A 20,611-nucleotide genomic window follows, 5' to 3' on the forward strand; every position below is an offset into this window, starting at 1 on the left:
TCGCCCCCGTCCACGTCCTCTACCCCTACCCTTCAGCATGGTGGATTAAGAATCGAGCAGACACTGAGCGGTGTAAAAATTTTTTTGAATTATTGCCGTGCAGTTGGTGCCTGCCAACGGTTATACAACGCAAAAAGAAGCCTGAGCTAAATTATAAGGAAGGATGCAAGCAGGACTAGCTGTGCACTATGCAGTTGAGATTCACCTCAAGTCCCACGGGCCACGCAGCAATGTGCACTGGGTTACAAGCAGACGTAAAAAAGGATTCCTTTTTTAAAATTAGTTTTTTTCCAATGCAATGCAGGCAATGGAGCGTCTATTGGAGTCTCCCTCTATGGCTGTCTGGCACCGTACACTGCGCCGGCAGCTGTCTGGTAACACAGAGCGTAGAAAAATATTACTGCTTTCTTGGCATGCACTTGGAGGCAGAGAGTGCTTACGTTACACTAACTGCCCCAGCAAAAAATGACACTGAAGGCTGAACTGAGGCCTTGCAGTGCAATGCTGAGGTACTACAACTCCCAGCAACCATGGAGTTGCACAGGTAGACAGGATTCCACACTAGCACTGTCCTTGCCTCACCAAAACTTCCCCTATACTACTTAGTACAGACTGCAGCCTGAGAACTCTATAGCTGTAATGGGGCTGCACGCCCGATATACCAAAAAAAAGGCAAAACTGCTCCCAGCTCCCAGCACCCACAGCAGTAGTGCACTAGGTGAGCTGTGGCCCTAAGAAGGACCGTTGGGGTTCTTGTAGACTCTAACACTCTCCCTAAACCAGCAACAGCAGCAGCAGCACTCTCCCTAATCTCTGCCAGCATGTGTCTGAGGCGAGCCGTGAGCCGCGGGCGGGGCTGATTTAAATACTCGGGGGTCACTTGATCTCTCTAGCCACTCACTGCAGGGGGGTGGGATAGGGCTGGAACATCACAGGAGGAAGTGGTAATGCCTTCCCTGTGTTTCTGTTGGCCAGAAAATGGTGCAAATCTTTCAGGGAAGGAAAATGAATGTGACTCGAACACCTCATGGTGCCCGGCTCGAGTAACGAGCATCTCAAGTACCCTAATACTCGAACGAGCATCAAGCTCGGACGAGTATGCTCGCTCATCTCTAATCTTTATACAACCCCAATTCCAAAAAAGTTGGGACACTGTGTAAAATGTAAATTAATGTAAAGAAAAAAAAGAACGCAATGATTTGGAAATCTCATTTAACCATATTTTATTCACAATAGAACATATCAGAAGGTGAGAGGGAGACATTTATCCAGGTCATTTAACAAATAGTGATACAAAGTGTCGGATCTTACATGTGAAAATACTTTATTCTTTAAAACAGCAGGCATCGGGCTTACAGATGACGCGTTTCCACCGACACAGCGGTCTGGATCACATCTGACATAACATTGCTTGAACACACATTTAAAATGTTCTTCTAAAACATAATAATTATTATGTGATTAGGGAATGCAGAGTAAAGGAAAAGAAAAAGGCTTATGCTTAATTGGAAAAATGGAGACAGCTCAGACAGAGGAGACGTACATATACTGTATATGTGTATATATTTTAAAAGTAACACTTACTGATTACGGATGGATTTCTCCATGAGACACTCAGCAACATGATTGTGGCTGAAAGAAGCTGTCCTTTGGACCCAAGGGTACTTTGGTATTTAGGTTTATTCAATGAGACCAAGGAAAATAAACTTTTAGAGCCGAAACACCTTGCCTTTTATTTTCCTTGTTCTCACTGAACAAATCTGCTGACGCTGATAAGAACATCATCAGTGATTGAATGTGAGTAATCTTACAATGTATTATATGATGATGAGGTTAGTGTATGTGGGAAATGTAGAAGTCTATAGTCTATTCATGTATATGTGTAGGCTGGAGTTAACCGTGTAAGTGTTGAGTAGCAATGGATAAATTTAACTCTCTCTATGCTTGTACGTTTAAATACAACTTTCCAGTGTAAACATCTGCAGATATTTCTAGTAAATACAAACATAAACTAAGGCCTCGGTTAGACGGACGTTTTTTTTGCGCGATTTGCGGATCGCATGACGGATGCGCATCCGCAAATCGCGTGACCGGGGCCAACGATTCGCAAAAAAATCTGCAGCTAGCAGCATTTTCGGCTAAATGGCCCAGTGCTGCCTGCTATGCTCTGCCACAGCTGTGGCACAGCTGTGGCAGAGGAGAACGATGTTCGCCCATTTAATTCAATGGAACTGGCAATACAGCCGGCTCCATTAAAAGCAATGGGCTGCCAGTGAGCACGGGATGAATTTTCGGGAAGGACTTAAAAATATAAGCCCTTCCCTGAAAACCATCCTAAAATGTGTAAAAAAAAAAAAAAAAAAAAATGTATACTCACCTTTTCCCTGCAGACGGAGTTCAGCCGTGTCCGGCCGGCAGTTCTCCTAAACTGCTCTGTGAAGTATTCACCAGGTGGGGATTTAAAGTCCCCACCTGCTGAATGGGCTGCCTCTGATTGGTCACAGCCCTCACCAATCAGAGGCAGCTCTCACTCACCTATTCATGAATTCATGAATGGGTGAGTGCTGCCTTTGATTGGCTGAGCGCAGGGACCAATCAGGGGCAGCTCTCAGCTGTCCTATAATTTATCGCACGTCCGCATAAAAAGCGGACATGTGACCGATCCCATTGCGAAGCATTGGGTCTATATATGCGCGGATCGCATACGCAAGTCGCGCGAAAAAACGCCCGTCTGACCAAGGCCTAAGGCTGGGTTCACACAGGGTGGATTTGCCGCGGTTTTTCTTTTGCGGTTTTGCCGCAGAAGAACCTCTTGTGTGCAGAACCGCTTCAAAAGTTACTCTGGGCTTGCGGATTTTTGCAGCGGACTTGGTGTGGATTTGGCTGCGTCCATAGAGGTTTATGGACAAAAAAGCGCTGTGGAAAAGACAGAAGAATGGACATGCTGCATCTTTTAAAACCGCGCCCCAGTTGCATTTCCGCACTGCGGCTGTGCGGAAAAAATCCGTACTGTGAGAACAGCTTTTTGGCAAATCTCATTTGTGCTGCATTGCACTGCAAACACAGCGGTTTTGCCGCAGTGCGGATATGCAGCGGCAATCCGCGGCAAAACCGCTGCAAATCCGCCCTGCATGAACCCAGCCTAAGAGGTTGTTGAAATTTAGAACATATAATGCAGTGGGTTTCAAATTAAATAACTTGCAAACAAAAAAGTATATGTAGCTGGTAGAAGTGGTTTCAATGCGTCTCTGCTTAAAGATAGATCATTCTATTTCTCAGATTTTTGTAAATAATAGCTATGTTAAGGAGAATTTTAAATGCAATTTATCTGGAACCTGATGAAACTGTGTTTGTCTTTTTTGCAATGATTACCCTCTAATATTATCTGATTATTACACACATATAGCCTATATTAGTGTCTGCATTAGGCCTCTTGTCCACAGGCAACCACGGTTTCCAAATATAGAATCCCACAGCCATTCCAGCCTGCAGCCATGTCTGGAAGCTGCAGGGCTCGACTCCGTTACGTCCGAATCTTTTTTCTCCTGCCCAGCTTATTCTCTTAGCACGCGCATGGCGTGCTGAGCAAATGCGCCACGCTCACTTTTTAAAAAAATCTCCTGCTCTTCCACGGATCCGCGGCACAGCCACAATGACAGCTGTGGGTATGCCACAGTGGGGATGGCTACCATTAACTTCAATGGAAGCCGCCCCTGCAGAATCTGCAGGAAAATGGAGCATGCTGCGATTTCTTCCCACATGTATTAAATTGCCCTGCGGATACTAATGCATCCCTATGGGTTTCTAGATCTGCGGATCTCCCACGCGGGTGCCACGCGCGGATTTTATAATTAAAGTCTGCCCATGAACATTGGGCCTAAGGAAGTTTATTATTGTTACAACTATATATTGAACGTAATTGAAAAATGATATGTGAGTATATTGTGTGGGAACTTTAAAATATCCTCCGGCATTTCTAGAGTCTGCTGGGAGGAGGGAGGATCTCTAGCGAGCGTAAAGTGTAATGACATCAGATGGTTTTAGAAGAACATTTTAACCCCTTGAGTGGCGGGTTTCCTACCACCCTGTCTTGCCCACCAGGGCAGGTTTTTTAAAATGGTCTAATCATTGAATTTCAACTAGTTTTGCAGTTGCGTCTCAAGAGCCATAACTTTTTCATTTTTCCATTGACATGGCCATATAAGGGCTTGTTTTTTGCGGGACAAGTTGTGATTTTTTAAACAGGAGGGAGGAAAAAAAGAAATGGGGAAAAAAGAAAAAAAGGGGCCATGTCATTAAGGGGTTAAATAATGTATTAACTTCCTTCTCTGGGTCATTACGACGCACACGGATACCACATGTGTAATTGTATTTTTGATTTTTTACAAAGTAAAGGGAGACAAGTGTTTTTATAATTTTTTTTTAAATCATTTTGTAACTTTTTTTTTTTTTTAAACTTTTTTTTTTTTTTTTTGTCCCTTTAGGGGACTTCCACAGGGACCCATCAGGACCCCTGATCACATTCCGGGGGTCAGATGGTGACAGCCCTTTACATGCTGCAGTGACAACCCTTTACATGCTGCAGTCACATAGACTGCAGCATGTAAAGGGTTAACACAGCAGAGATCGGAGGTTTTCTCTGATCTCTGCTGTAAGAGCAGGTACCTAGCTGTCCTCTGACAGCTAACAACCAGCTCTCCCTGCCACAGAGACCATCGGCTTGCTTCTGACAAGCCGATGGTCTCTATGGCAACCTGTAAACAAACCAGTGCAGGAGATTGCCGGCATGTCTGCAATATCTTCTGCTGGTTTTTCAAAGCCCTTGCTTTATTCTTTGTGGGTCTGTGCAGGCAGAGCACACTGTCACAGCTTGTGGCATTGTGCTCTGCAGCTCCCATAGTGATACATAGCCCGGAAATCTTCCGGGCTATGTCGCTATGAGCAGTGGAGCTCCTCCCGGAAAATTTCCGGGCGTGCCACTCAAGGGGTTAAATGTGTCTTCAAGCAATGAGATGTCAGATGTGCTGAAGACCGCTGTGTCAGTGGAAACACGTTATCTGTAAGCCTGATGCCTGCTGTTTTAAACAATAAAGTATTTTCACACGTAAGAGCCGACACTTTGTATCACTGTACAGTATGTTCATAAGTACCAGTTGGACAGCCGGCTTGTCTAGAGCTCCGTGGGTTTTCACGCTAGTGAACCTGGTTTTTCTGCTGAAGAAGAGGTGATCATTTGTTTTTATGACTACATACATGTAAAAAAAATACTCATTTAGAAATTGGCAGCAACACAACTCACAAAAGTTGGCCTGGGCCGTGTCTACCATTGTGTAGCATCCATTCTTCTTTTTACAACAGTCTGTAAACGTCTGGGAAGTGAGGAGACCAATTTCTGGAGTTAGAGAAATATTGTCCCCTTCTTGTCTGATGTAGGATTCTAGCTGCATCACAGTCCTCGGTCGTCTTTGTCAGATTTTTCATTTCATAATGCGCCAAATGTTTTCTGTTGGTGGACAATCTGGACTGCAGGTGGTCAGTTCAGCACCCGGACTCTTTTTCTGCAAAGTTATGCTGCTGTGATGGATGCAGTATGGGGCTTAGCATTGTCTTGCTGAAATATGCAAGGACTTCCGTGAAAGAGACGTCTGGATTGGAGCACATGTTGTTCTAAAACCTCTATATACTCCTCATCATTGATAGTGCCTTTCATGATGTGTAAACTGCCTGTGCCATAGGTACTAATGCAACCCCATACCATCAGAGATGACAGATTTTGAACCATGCTGGATGGTCCTTCTCGTTTTGAGTCCGCAGGACACAGTGTCTGTGGTTTCCAAATAGAATTTCAAAGTTTGAGTCATCTGACCACATAACAGTTTTCCATTTTGCTTCAGGCCATTTTCCATTTTAAATGAGATTTGGCCCAAAGAAGACACCAGCGTTTCTGGATTGTGTTTAATATATGGCTTCTTCTTTACATAATGCAGCTTGAACTTGCATTAGTGGATTGCATTGCAAACTGTGTTGAGACAATGATTTCTGGAAGCTTACTTGAGTTCATGCAGGGATGTGCATTAGAGATTTATGCCTGTTTTTAATGCAGTGCCACTGAAGAGCCTGTAGTTCTCGAGCATCCAATATTGACCTTCGGCCTTGTTCCTTGCACATATGAATTTTTCCAGATTATCTGAATCTTTTAAAGGTATTATGTACTGTAGATGGGGGATATTCAGTCTTCGCAATTTTACGCTAATGAACATTTTTAGACAATTTTTCACAACTTGGTAAACCTCTGACCATCTTTACTTCTGAGGGACTCCGCCTCTCTAACATGCACATTTTATACTCTGCCATTAGAGATGAGTGAGCATGCTCATCCGAGCTTGATAATCGTTCGAGCATTAGCCTGCTCGATGTACTCGTTACTCGAGCCGAGCACCACGCTGTGCTCGGGTGCTAGAAAAAATTTCACCCTCTCCTCCCCACATGTTTTTAATGGAGTTGCGGCTGCTGCTCGGTTATTTGAAGCAATTTCAGGATGCCGGCAGCTGGATCCCCTACTGCAGCTGTCATCTATGACAGCTGTGGTAGGGAATTCTTTATTCCCCGCAGGGATGAAGAATTGCTTTGCTGCATGTGTCACAGATGTGGCAGGTGCAGCAGGGAATTCTTTTTCCTCGCGGGGATGAAGGAAACATCTGCCGCATGCAGCAGATGTGTTCTTCATCCCTGCAGGGGACACGGCAGCGACGGAGAGGTAAGTTTAATTTTTTTACACTTAAATTATTGTTTTTCAGGGAAGGGCTTATATGTAAAGCCCTTCCCTGAAAAACAATTCAGAGGTGTCGGCAGACCATTGTTTTTAATGGAGTCGCCAGCAGCAGCCGTGGCTCCATTGAAAACAATGCAGAGCATGCTCGAGTCTCCCTCTCCCATAGATTTCAATGGGGTTCATTACTCGATATGAGCTCTCGAGCATTACAACAACTTAGTGAGAAAGGGAAAACAACTCTCGGCGCTCCAGCGGTATGGATATGAATAGGTGTTAAATTACTTTTGTAGGGGTGCCGGGTCCACAGCACCCCTAAAATCCCGGAAGGCGTATAGTACAAGTCAGGTTGGGGAGATGCCAAGCATAATATCCAGTAGGTTTATTCAAGTAAATACAACGCATTTCGGCCTTCTAAGAAGCCTTTATCAAGCATAAAATCATACAGACAATATAGAGTATATATAGATACATTAAATTACCTCCCCTTGTGTGTGTGGCTTTTCGGTTTGATGTCGGCGTCTCAGTAATGACACGCTTTCCGGTCCGATCGGCGTCACTTCCGCCGGCTTCAACGGAACGCAACGGTGCGGGCCACCGTTGGACGCATAAGGAGCATTACAAAAATCTTGGCTCGAGTAACAAGCACCTGAGCATTTTGGTGCTCATCTCTAGTTGTCATGTGACTTAGCAAAACATTCACCCTCCAGCTGATTTTCATTAGTGCTGCTTACTTTTCCAGCCTCTTATTAAGTCTGTCCCAATTTTTGTGAAATGGGTTGCTGTCATCAATTTCTAAATGAGTCAATTTTTTTAATGAAATGGAAAAATGTCTCACTTTCATTTCTGATATGTTTTATTGTGAATAAAATGGGGTTATTTGAAATGTACAAATCATTGCATTCTTTTTTTCTTTACATTTCCCACAGCGTGCCAACTTTTTGGAATTAGAGTTGTATATTAATATGGCCAAAACTTGAAAATAATGCTAATGTTAATACTCTTGTAGTTCTGTGACACTCTAGCCCCATTGATACTGTTCTAACCATGTGTGGATGGTACACAGAAATCTATTACAAAGTTGCAAAACGTTTAACTGTATATTAATAATAATTTTTCTGCCATAAAATCAATATATGGGCCACTGTAGATGTGTATATTGGTGGCACTGACATACTGTAATATGTGCATCTGTCCTCTTCCTGAGTGGGTACGTCCTACCCGGTGCGATGTCGGTGCTCTGTTCAGCACTCTCAGGCAATCAGTGATTTCTCCAACTTCTGCCCCCTTTTCTCTTACAGCATGCAGCCTCACAGACGCATTCAGAAAGATACCACAGCTACATCTCCCCTCCTCCATGTGTACTTTTTACTGCATTAGTCCAATCACGCAGGTACAGGAAATACATCTGGCTACTAGCAGTGAACCGGCAGGTAGGGAAAGGGGAAACATGAAGGGCTGCAAAGTGAAGATGCCGTCACTTTACCCTAACAGCACATAATGCATCATAATCCTTGTGACAATTTGTCGGCTCGGGGGATCACCACCTATGGGGTAAAATGGTTGGCACACAAAATGCACTCGGAGACACTAAATTTTGGATCGGTTCTCAGTATCTTTATTCACTCTTTACAGCAATCCACACTAACACATTGCAATAATGAATTAAATCCTGGCCGCCTGGCTACTAACTAAACCATACCTCTCAAGGTTTGAGCAGCGAAAAGAGGGACAACTGTAGTGGTGCAAATTTTTATGGCAGGTCATGCCCTTTTTATAATAAGCAACGCTGCCTATCCCATAATAGTGCCCTTCAATGAAGCCCTCACACTAACAGTGACCGAATCTGCAACCGTCCCACCAAATCTGGGATGGTTGGGACACATGCATAAGAAGTCCAGTGTAGCAGCAATAAAATGATTGCATCTTCAAGTCCACATGAGGGATAACAAAAAGACGTAAACATTTTAAATAAAAAAATGTTTACATTTTTCCTTACAAAGACCTGCACTATTAAATATTAGGGCTTAGCCACACAGGCGCATCGGCACCCGTACACGGGCGCTGATGCGCCCGTGTGACTGTGCCCTTACTGCAGGAAGAAGACGGCCGTCTTTCAGGACAGATGATTCCCAGTAGCACAGAAGAAAGAACACATGACCGGCAATGAAGCTGGTCACATGTTCTTTCCTCCCGCGCTGCAGAGAGACGTCTGTCCTGAAGTGGGGCTGACTCCTCCTTGCAGTAACACGGGCGCCGATGCGCCCATGTGACTAAGCCCTTATAGTGAATTGCACAACAACAAAAAAATTGCCAGAGCTGCTATTCATCTACCTACCAAAAAACTCTTCCCGCAATAAACAAAACTTCACACAGCTCAGTTGGCGGAAAAATATAATTGCTATGGATTGTTGAATGCGATGATGCAAATACAAATAAAACTATGTCAGAATTACTGCTTTTCGGTCATCTGGATGCCAAGAAACATAATAAAATGTGATCAAAAAGTCACTTGTGGCCTAATTGGTACCAATGGAAACTACAGCTCGTCCCCCAGCGGCCAGCAATTATATGGCCATTGGCTACTGCGGTGGGTGTGGTTTGGCAGTGCGCTCTATCGCCGCTGACACACTGCTGTATTTTGGCCTTTGTTTCGTGTCAATAATACAGAAGTGAGTCCCGACCCGACTGCAGTCCGCTGACCTGAACCCTGAGCATCATAGGAATATAGGTTACTCTGAGTTTGGGTCAGGAGACCCGCGGTCAGACCGGGACGCACTTAGATATTAGGGTTGCTGTCCACGGGCAATTGTTAATTGCGGAATCCGCGTCGATAATCCACACGCAGGTCCCGCATCAAAATGCTTTCCATAGGATGCTTATTGAAATTGCAGTCCAGTGTCCACGAGCGGAAATCCATTGCAATTTTCTGCTCGTGTAGTAAAAATCGCAGAATGCGATTTGCTGCAAATCTATGCATTGAAGCTTCTATTTAAAGTCAGTCTTGTGATAAATCGCAATCAATTTTAGTTCCGCGGCAGAAATCCACTTGTGAAATCTGACCCAGCCTTACGGATGCAGAACAGAGGTCGAAATACTGCAGTTTGTCACCGGCCTCGTCTCACAGGATTATGGTAAAACTACAACTCCCAGCATGTCTCTAACTGTCAGGGTATACTGGGAGTTGGAGCTCTATCAAAATCTCTACAGAGCGAGGACCTACAGTTTGATAGAACTACAACTCCTAGCATGCCCTGATAGTTGCAGACTGATAGCATGCTGGGAGTTATAGTACGCTGAACGTCCCTACCAGCAGCAGCATTGTACCCCCAATCACTCCTCCTCCACTGGGATTATTCCCTTCACCCCTCTATATATTGGAGGTGAGGGAAAGCTCTAGAGGCTTCTTTATTACCACTGATTGATCAGACCAGCTAATTACCAGTCTGGGCCAGCAGACCTTTCTCCTGTATGACATAGGAGATGGGGGAGGGGCAGGGCACGCCTCCTGCTGCCCGGGACTGAGGGACAGTGTCCCAAATAAGGAACTGTCCCACAGAATCCGGGACGGTTGGGAGGCATGGCTAATTGTATATGGGCTTATTTACCTAGGTGTTTCACAGCTGGTCACCAGCAACAAATGTATCAAGAAGTGCAACAAGCCTCTTAATGGTTTTGGCTCATATGGTGGCACTCTGTGCGCTAGACGGAGATGTATGCCATCTCCGAGCTGGAGGAGGTACTTGCTATAATCTATGCCAGCTTCTAGTAAGAGTATAGAAAATTTGCTGGTCTCCGTGCAGTGATGCTTCGTAAAGTCGGGCCCCATCCAATTTTTCAAAATTTTGGTGTGCATTAAAATAGCGACTTTTGGATACCAGAATTCTGCCATCCTGGGCATAATAAGTAGTTCCTGTAGTCCCTCCCTAGCCTGGTGCAAGGCTGGCCAACTGCCATCTCAAAACTATCTTGTGGCTCCCATGGGCTTTCACAAAGCCCACTACGTCCCCAGGCTTGGGGCAGCTCACACCTAAGGGCTCCAATTGACAATCGCGTTAAAAAAACGCAAGTGGGTAAGAGCCCTAAGGGGTGCTTTCACACAAGCAGAATTATCCCACAGGACACACCGCAAGCTGTGGTAAATTACACACTGAAATCTGCAGGGCTACTTGAGGATTTTTATGCAGAATTCAAAATAACTTAAATCTGCTGAAACTCCACATCAAAATCTCCAAATAGACCTGAGGATTTGGGTGAAGAATTCTGCAGCTTGATCTGTGTCTTGCAGTGCGTCCTGGTGCAATAATTCCACCCCATGTGAAAGTCCCCTTGTAGAACTCTCCCCCCAGCACCTAATCACCTCATTAGGCAGCCCAAATGCAAAGGACACCCTGTCCATGCTTACCATTTCTCCATGCTTTGGCCCCCTAATGGCATGATCATGCCACTACAGTCATTATTCTGCCACATCCTGTATTCTGATTGATGGTAACTTGCTTCATGCTTTATTTGCCTAAAGGCCTATTCATATGTATCAATAATGGGCTCTTCCCATACATATGTTCTAGCGCAGTAGAACAAGAAGCCATGCGCCAGCCCATGATGATACAGCAGAGTGATAGGCATGTTCCACTCCCATTATGATATAGCTGAGTAATAGGCACACCCCACCGCTATTATATAACAGAGCAAAAGGCTTGCCCCGCCTCCAGTAATTTTTTTCATTCATTATGCAGCTATTCCCGCAGTATAAATCGGCTAGTGTTACCTTGGTTAGTTACTACTTTCTATCCTGGCTTTCTTGTCCTCAGATAGTCATGTGATCTCAATTCTGACCAGCCCAGATCTAATTGGGGTTATGTGTTCAATTTCAAGTCATTTTTTCAGTCTGTGTGATGCTGTTACATGAGTCCTACCGCAGAAATTGTCTATAGGGGGATACAGACACTCCTGTCACACAGGTATACTAGAGGAGATGACAGCTCACCCTCTTGACTGTATGCTTATGGACTGCTTTACATGGAAGTGGCTACAATACACAGATGAGACCTCCAGAGACTGACAGGCAATCAGGTCAGATGGCCGGAGTGGCCCATTAAATTACATCACGTCTGTGAATGGATTTGTACACAAGATCTCTCTCACTCTCCTCCACGCTGCCCCGCGGCCCCCCTGAATCTTCAGGGACGAGCCAGCAGGTACTCGAAAAAGGCGATGCTCTCTCGAGTATATCGCCTTACCGAGTATGCTCGCTCACCTCTAGTTCTGTGATATTCTGCATGGAGAGCAGATCAGTTCTGTAATATTCTGCATGGAGAGCAGATCAGTTCTGTGATGGTCTGTAGGAACGACAGATTAGTTCTGTGATGTTCTGCGGAGAGAGTAGATTAGTTCTGTGATGTTCTGCAGGGAGAGCAGATCAGATTAGTTCTGTGATGGTCTGCGGGGAGAGCAGATTAGTTCTGTGATGTTCTGCAGGGAGGACAGATTAGTTCTGTGATGTTCTGCAGGGAGAGCAGATCAGTTCTGTGATGTTCTGCAGGGAGAGCAGATTAGTTCTGTGATGTTCTGCAGGGAGAGCAGATTAGTTCTGTACTGTTCTGCGGGGAGAGCAGATTAGTTCTGTGATGTTCTGCGGGGAGAGCAGATCAGTTATGTGATGTTCTGGGAGTGGATTTGGGTTCATTAGCTTCTCTGTAGAACTTCAAAAACACCACAAGAAGCCGCTGTACAAAGTGACACACGAAAAAATTCACCACCAAAGAGCAAGTAATAAAAGACCGAACAGGAAGTCTTCTAGATGTTCTTAGTGCTCAGAAATCCCCTTGATGCGCCGGAGGCCTTAGATTGTCTTGGCTGCTGCACGACATAAGTATCTCACGAGGCTCCCGATTCCCAGAAATATCCTCTGATTGTGTTATTTCAACCTATAAAACAGCACAAATCAGTCACCGGGGAACGGGGAGACACAGAGGGCATTAGATATACAGAATCCTTCATTACGACTCCAGCAAAAATGCGCTTCTTGTAATAACAGAATCTGGCACAATTAGTTTAGTAAGTTCCCCCAATATTTTAAGAGAACTCCTTAACCCTTTGTAGCTCCACTCTTTGCTCACCCTCTATATTGTAATGTATAGCATTGTGCTGTAAGCTGAAAGGTGTCTATCTGACCTGGCCCCTGATTCCCGATGTGTGCTATGTGACTGTTGTTTTTTTTTGCCTGTACAACTTTCCTCTAAGGGCTTATTCACATGGGCGAATATCGGCTGCCCCTCTGATGCATTGGTTTACAATGCATCAGTGCACAAGGGCGTATATCTGTGGTGTACAAGTGCCCGGCCGGACGCTTTTACACCGGAGGCAGTGGTTGCATAGACTCCTATGGGAGCCAATGACAGCTGCCGGAGAAGAGAAGTGGGAGAGAGTTTAGCAGCATGACTGCTAAACTCCCTCCCCCTTCTCTTCTCCTTTACACCCCTTGTTGCTTTTTGCAATGGGAGGAGGCGGGATGGGTGTAGAGCTAAGCTCTGCCCTGTCCCACCCCTCCCAATGCAAACAGCGATTAGGGGTGAAGAAGGCGTAGGAGCTCAGCACACTAGCTCCCACCCCGTCACTCCTCCACCCCTTGCAGAGAGCCGGCGAGGGGGAGGGAAGGCGGGAGACAGCTTAGCAGAGTTAAGCTGTCTCCCCCTGCCCGACAGCGTATATGCTGAGCCCTGCATCACATGGTAGTGTATATTGGCTGGCGTTTTCACGGCTGGCCGATATACGCTTCCATTTGAGCAGCTACTCCATTTGAGTATAAACATTCAGGCTCTGCAGTTCCTGATTCTCTTAATTTTTTCTATGGTCCTCATGGTTATTTGGGTTGAAAATGGTTTAAATTTGGTATGATATTATGTCTTAATAAAAGCAGTAAGACATGAACTTGGACGCGTTGGAACTTGAAGTTCACATTGCTGATGCCAAGGTTGGCCAATGGTGTGTTCCTTTGATATGTATCCGTTGACGATATGTACCTTTTTTCTGATTTCGTAATATCATGCTAAGAAAAATGCAAACTTGAAGGGTCTCCATAGTAGACTGTGGAAAAGTGAGCTAGATCTTTTTTCTATTATGCCTACATTATAAGCAATTTTATCAACCCCTTAGTGACCAAGCCTGTTTGGGTCTTAGTGACAGAGTCAAATTTTGGAAATCTGGCATGTGTCACCTAACATAGCATAACTCCATAAAGGCTTTGCATATCCAAGTGATTCAGACAATGTTTTTTCGCCACATATTGTTCTACATTTGGTTGTAAAAATAGACCGATAGACCTTGTGTATATTTATTAAAAGTACCAATATTGGAAAAAAATTTAAAAAATTGTAATCTTTTTCACATTTTCAACTGTAATATCTCAAATATGTGCAAACATACTGAACAAATCTTTGCTAAGATATATATTTCCATCTGTTTAAATTTCATATTTTTGCAAATATACCATTTTAAAGACATATTTTTTTCTATAGTGCACATGAAGATGAGGATTGACACCCCAACATGGATCCCCCTGTTTGTCCTGTGTTCAGAAATATACCCATTGTGGCCCTAATGTTATATCTGAGTCCACAATGGGGCCCAAAATAAAAGGAGTAGTCAGTGTCTTTCAGAACAGAAATTTAGCTTGAAGGCCTTTTATTCCCCATTGCCCACTTGTAGAGCTCTTGAGCAGCCAAAACCACAGACAACACACACAAATGACCCCATTTTTAAAACTAAAGCCCTGAATGAATTCATCTAGGGGTCTACTTAGTATTTTTAACCTACATTTTTTAAATAAATCCAAGCAAAGCAGTAGGAAAAAATTATGATTTTCTTTTTTTTGGCAATTGTGTCAATTTAAAAACTGTTTTCTTTGTACAACACACATATGAATGAAGACTTTCACCCCAAAATGGATACCCCCGTTTGTGCCGTGTTCAGAAACATACCTATTGTAGCCCGTATCTGCTTACTGGACACATGGCTAGGCCTATAATGGAAGGAACACCGATTGGATTTTAGGGTACAACTGAATAAATTCCAGGCCCCTTTGCCCACTTGTAGAGCCATTGAGCGGCCAAAATGATAAAGAACTCCCACAAATGACACTGTTTTTAAAACTGGGGGTGAATGGATTTCTCTAGGGGTGTATTGTGTATTTTGACCCCACAGTATTTGAATTAATCTAAGCAAAGCAGAGGGAAAAAATTACGATTTAAATTTTTTTGGCAATTGTGTCAATTTAAAAACAGGTTGTTTTTTTTTTACAGTGTACATAGGAATGAAGATGCTCACACCAAAATTGATACCCCCGTTGGTCGCGTGTTCAGAAACATACCCATTATGGCCCTAGTCTACTTACAGGACACATGGCTTGGCCTGTATTGGAGGGAACATCCATTGGATTTCAGGGCACAACTGAATAAATTCCAGCCCCATTGCTCACTTGTGTGTAAAAACAATTGACTCCCTAAAAATAATCCCCCCTCCTCTGCGCCCTTTTTGGCGTTCCCCAAATCTTAGATAAAAGTAATAATGTAAACTGTGTTGTATTACCAAAGACAGTGGTAATTATGGGGGCCTGGTTGGGATGGGCACATGGGGCAATAAAATCTGGTATTCCCCCTCCTTTCATGCTTTTGGGGGATATTTCTGGACCTCAGCGGCAGGGATGAGGTGTAAAAAATGGCGCTCTGTGAGACTTCATAGGCTTGCGGAGGTCCAACAGTCTCACACAGAAGGCACTCAACAAGCTGCTCCTGGAACTGCAGCAAGGCTAGCGTTTGTATTTCCTGCACCGTTGTCTAGCGATGATACGGGTACCCGCAGCCCGTACACAATGTAGTTGCATATGGGCTGCAGGTTTATCCGCAACCATGGAGCACAATGGGCTGTATGTTGCGGATATCCGCAGTAAAATAGAACCTGCTGCATTCTGTTTTCTGCGAGTGGATTACATAATTCCCACCCACTAATGTGAGAGGAATTTTGTAATCCAGTGTGATGAATCTGCGTATTACCACGGATCAGACACATGCAGGATCCGTAATTCCTATCCGGTCATGTGAGACCGGCCTAAAGTAGATCGCTACTAGAGTTGAGCGAACGTACTCTTCCGAGCTTGATGTTCGTTTGAGTATTAGCATACTTGATGGTGCTTGCTATTCGAGCGAGCATCACGCCGTGTTCGACCCCGCCGCAGTTTTGGCCCCTCCCCGCTGCTGACAAGAGAGAGGGGGAGAGAGAAGGGGGAAAAGGGGGTAGAGAGGGGGAAAGGGGGGAGAGGGGAAGAGAGAGAGAACCCAGAAAAAAAAAAACTCGGCAACTGGCGGGTCCCATACAAAAATGTTCGAGTCTCCCATTGAAGTCAATGGGGTTCATTACTCAAATAGAGCTCTCGAATTTTACAAAAATCTTGACTCGAATAACGAGGACCCAAGTATTTTGGTGCTCGCTCATCTCTAATTGCTACCTTTTTATCATGTTACACTATTTTATCAAGTCGCACTATTAAGCCAAATTGGGGACAAGAGCCTGGCACATCTTAGCTAAGCACCACACTAGGTGCAACAAAGGACAATCACCACCTGCGGGTGACACCACTGCCTCTTCTCCTGGGTTACATGCTGGCTTTGCTGTCCAATCCCCCGCACAAGCCTAAGTCCACAAAATTTTCCTTGTGCAGCATTCCGCTACACCACCCTCATGTCTATTTATAAGTGCATCTGCGATGAGGAGGAACCAGAGACACACACTGCAGAGGGTTCGCACGGCCTGGCAGCGACCCTCTTTGAAATTGCGGCGATAGCCCACAATGCTGTTGAGAATTGCTGATAAATTAACTTAACCGATCATAATTCCAATCCCGTGCCACCTCCTTCCAAAAATTGTCAGGAGCCGCAAATGTGGGCATAAAGGGGACTCTGATGCCAGTACTTTTACACTACTTCTAAAATAAGAAAATTTCAGGTGACATTTGTGACTTATCTAGGGGTGATGGAATTTTTTCACTATTTTTACCGTAATCAGCGCAAAAAATACTGTTAAACCCACTAATTAAATATGCTACAATTTTTTCATCGCAGACCTGTGTAATTGTTATTCTATAGAAAGCCTATAATAGTTGTTATCATTCCTAGTTAGCTATTGTCAAATTTGTTTAATGGATCGTTGTTTGTGTGGTATCCCGGTATCTGTGTCACTTACCCTCTACCGCAACACTATCAGAGCTCAGTACTTGCTGTGTGTTCAGTGTCTGCCTGTAGTGCCGTGTGCCTTGTGTACTGGGGATTTTTTATCACATCGTCTTTACATTTCTTATCCATATAACACACTCGCCTATGTGGAAGGGTCCTGGGTCATGTGCTCACCTCTGTGGAGGGGTTTGGTATTTGTTATTTGGGACACTCACCCATATGGAAGGGCCCAGTGCTTCTCTTTTGGATGCTCACAACTGTCTAGTGGCCCAGTACTTCTCTCTATGGGGCACTCACCTATGTGGAGGGGTCCGGTACTTCTCTCTATGGGACACTCACCTATGTGGAGGGGTCTGGTACTTCTCTCTATAGGACACTCACCTATGTGGAGGGGTCCAGTGCTAGACTTTATGGGATATTCACCTATGTGGAGGGGTCTGGTACCTCTCTCTATAGGACACTCACCTATGTGGAGGGGTCTGGTACTTCTCTCTATAGGACACTCACCTATGTAGAGGGATCCAGTACTTCTCTCTATGGGACACTCACCTTTTGTGGAGGGGTCCGGTACTTCTCTCTATGGGACACTCACCTATGTAGGGGGGTCCAGGACTTCTCTCTATGGGACACTCACCTATGTGGAGGGGTCCGGTACTTCTTTCTATGGGACACTCACCTATGTGGAGGGGTCCGGTACTTCTCTCTATGGGACACTCACCTATGTGGAGGGGTCCAGTACTTCTCTCTATGGGACACTCACCTATGTGGAGGGGTGCGGTACTTCTCTCTATGGGACACTCACCTATGTGGAGGGGTCCAGTGCTACACTTTATGGGATATTCACCTAGGTGGAGGGTTCTGGTACTTCTCTCTATAGGACACTCATCTATGTAGAGGGATCCAGTACTTCTCTCTATGGGACACTCATCTTTTGTGGAGGGGTCCAGTACTCCTCTCTATGGGACACTCACCTATGTAGAGGGGTCCAGTACTTCTCTCTATGGGACACTCACCTATGTGGAGGGTCCGGTACTTCTCTCTATGGGACACTCACCTATGAAGAGGGGTCCGCTGCTTCTCTCTATGCGACTCTCCAGGCTCGGATGCTCCACTCTGCAGATGATTTCTGATCCTTCGTCTGCACTTATTAATGGGGTAAAAGACAATGAAGCTTCATAGTTGTAAGTTTTATCTTTCTGCTTCTCCTCATGTGAGATCCTGTAAGTTCTCTCCATCTTTGATGGCTCTATGAGCAGAGCAGCCACATCTCCGGCCTTCTTTATGAACCAGATAACAGATAGAAGATCAGGGAAATAGCCGGATATCTCACAGGTCAGATTGGCTTTTCTATTATCCTCCAGCTTGGGGACACTGATAGATCCGACATGCGGACGCCAGGGCAGATCTGTAATATATATCAGATTTATAATCATTTAGGACAAATGTGTATATATATCAAATATAACCAGTGGAGTAACTGAAGGTTTCACACACCACAGGAACTGTGACCGGCTGATCCTTTCTTGTATATACTGGTGTATTTTACTTAGTCTGTTATTTCATACATCGGTCTAAGTAAACTTTGTGTCTTTGTAACTGCAACAAATGTGGTAGCTGATGCTGTTGTCTTAATACATTTGCCTCATTGTCAGCACCTCCGTGTATGAGACTGAAACCAGCTAGGAGCTGACAGGAGGTTTAAGCTATAATTTATGCCATTTTTTGTGTGTAAATTATGGTAAATTTGGCAGGACATACAGACACACCTCCTAATGCTAGGTCCCACCCTGGTGTAACAGCTCAAAAAAAGTCGCAAATTTGTTTGGGCTTCACTTTTTTCAGCAAGCAAAAAATTTCTTACAAGAAAACTCTCCAGTACACAAAGTATTTGGAAAGAGAGAAAGTTGCAATGAAATATTTCTCCCTTTCGTTCCCAATTGCAAATTTGCTTTATTTGACAAATTTACAAACTTTTAGTTGTTGTCAAACAAGACCAATTTTAATTAGCTCAACACAAGTGATAATGATATTTTTAGGATTATTTTTTGCCACATTATGCTTTTTTTGTGTGAGGAAAATATATGTAGACATATGATAACACAAGTGTGGTTTTTTTACTGAGAGCTATTATATGGTTATGCATACCAGCATTAAGGATGGCCGACTAGTAGAGATGAGCGAACGTACTCGTCCGAGCTTGATACTCGTTCGAGTATTAGCGTGTTCGAGATGCTCGTTACTCGACATGAGCACCACGCGATGTTCGAGTTACTTTCACTTTCATCTCTGAGACACTAGCGTGCTTTTCTGGCCAATAGAAAGACAGGGAAGGCATTACAACTTCCCCCTGTGACGTTCCAGCCCTATACCACCCCCCTGCAGTGAGTGGCTGTCGAGATTAGGTGTCACCCGAGTATATAAATCGGCCCCTCCCGCGGCTCGCCACAGATGCGTTCTGACATAGCTCAGGGAAAGTGCTACTGATGCTGCTGCTGCTATAGGGAGAGTGTTAGGTGTTATATTAGGCTTCAAGAACCCCAACAGTCCTTCCTAGGGCCACATCTGACCGTGTGCAGTACTGTTGAGGCTGCTTTTAGCAGTGTTGCACTTTTTTTTTTTGGGCGTGCAGAGCATTGCGTCCTCAGTCTGCAGTCATTGTACATAGTATACAGTACTGGTGAGGCAGGGACAGTGGGAAAGGTGAAAGAGATATACTGTCTATATAGGCAGTGGACTTTTTCAAAGAAATTTGGGGAAAAAACTATATTTGGGCTGCCTGTGACCGTCCTCAGTGTACTGCGTGTCTGCTGGGGGTAGTAGTCCTAATTAATACGCAGCTAAGCGTTACAGCAGGCTTGCGCAAAAGTGTTTCCTGGCTCTGCGTTGCCCGTTACATCACCGCCGTCATCCTGTCCACATTGAAACAGTATACATATATACGCTGCCTACAGTATCTGTCTACTGTCTCAGCTCTGCCTTTCAAAGAATAGAAGCAAAATACTTAAGGCCTACTAGTGGCGTCTGGCCACTTGACTGCTTCTGCGCTGTAAATTCCACTAGCTCATTCATACGCACCTGCGTCTCACTACAGGCGTGCGCAAAAGTGTTTCCTGGCTCTGCGGTGCCCGTTATATCACCGCCGTCATCCTGTCCACATTGAAACAGTATACATATATACGCTGCCTACAGTATCTGTCTACTGTCTCAGCTCTGCCTTTCAAAAAATAGAAGCAAAATACTTAAGGCCTAATAGTGGCCTTTGGACACTTGACTGCTTCTGCGCTGTGAATTCCACTAGCTCAGTCATACGCACCTACGTCTCACTACAGGCGTGCGTAAAATTCTTTCCTGGCTCTGCTGTGCGTTCCGTAAGCGAAGTCAGCCTCCAACCACGGGCCAATAAGTGGCACATTTTATTACAGCGTTCTGTTTCTGCTCTACTCGTAATACACCATGCTGAGGGGTAGGGGTAGGCCTAGAGGACGTGGACGCGGGCGAGGACGCGGAGGCCCAAGTCAGGGTGTGGGCACAGGCCGAGCTCCTGATCCAGGTGTTTCGCAGCCGACTGCTGCGGGATTAGGAGAGAGGCATGTTTCTGGCCTCCCCAGATTAATCT

General features: G+C 44.8%; 1 protein-coding gene across 1 annotated transcript in view; it reads right to left on the minus strand.

Annotated features, from left to right (window-relative positions):
* Nucleotides 1-20,611, minus strand: part of LOC136577980 (uncharacterized) — a 95,429-nt gene that overhangs the window by 13,432 nt on the left and 61,386 nt on the right. The window contains exon 10 of the mRNA XM_066577891.1: nucleotides 18,050-18,400. Coding sequence (XP_066433988.1) covers nucleotides 18,050-18,400 — 351 coding nt within the window. The remainder of the gene's footprint in view (nucleotides 1-18,049; nucleotides 18,401-20,611) is intronic.

The sequence above is a fragment of the Eleutherodactylus coqui genome, chromosome 8 (assembly GCF_035609145.1).
Source record: "Eleutherodactylus coqui strain aEleCoq1 chromosome 8, aEleCoq1.hap1, whole genome shotgun sequence".
In the NCBI taxonomy this organism is placed as follows: domain Eukaryota; kingdom Metazoa; phylum Chordata; class Amphibia; order Anura; family Eleutherodactylidae; genus Eleutherodactylus; species Eleutherodactylus coqui.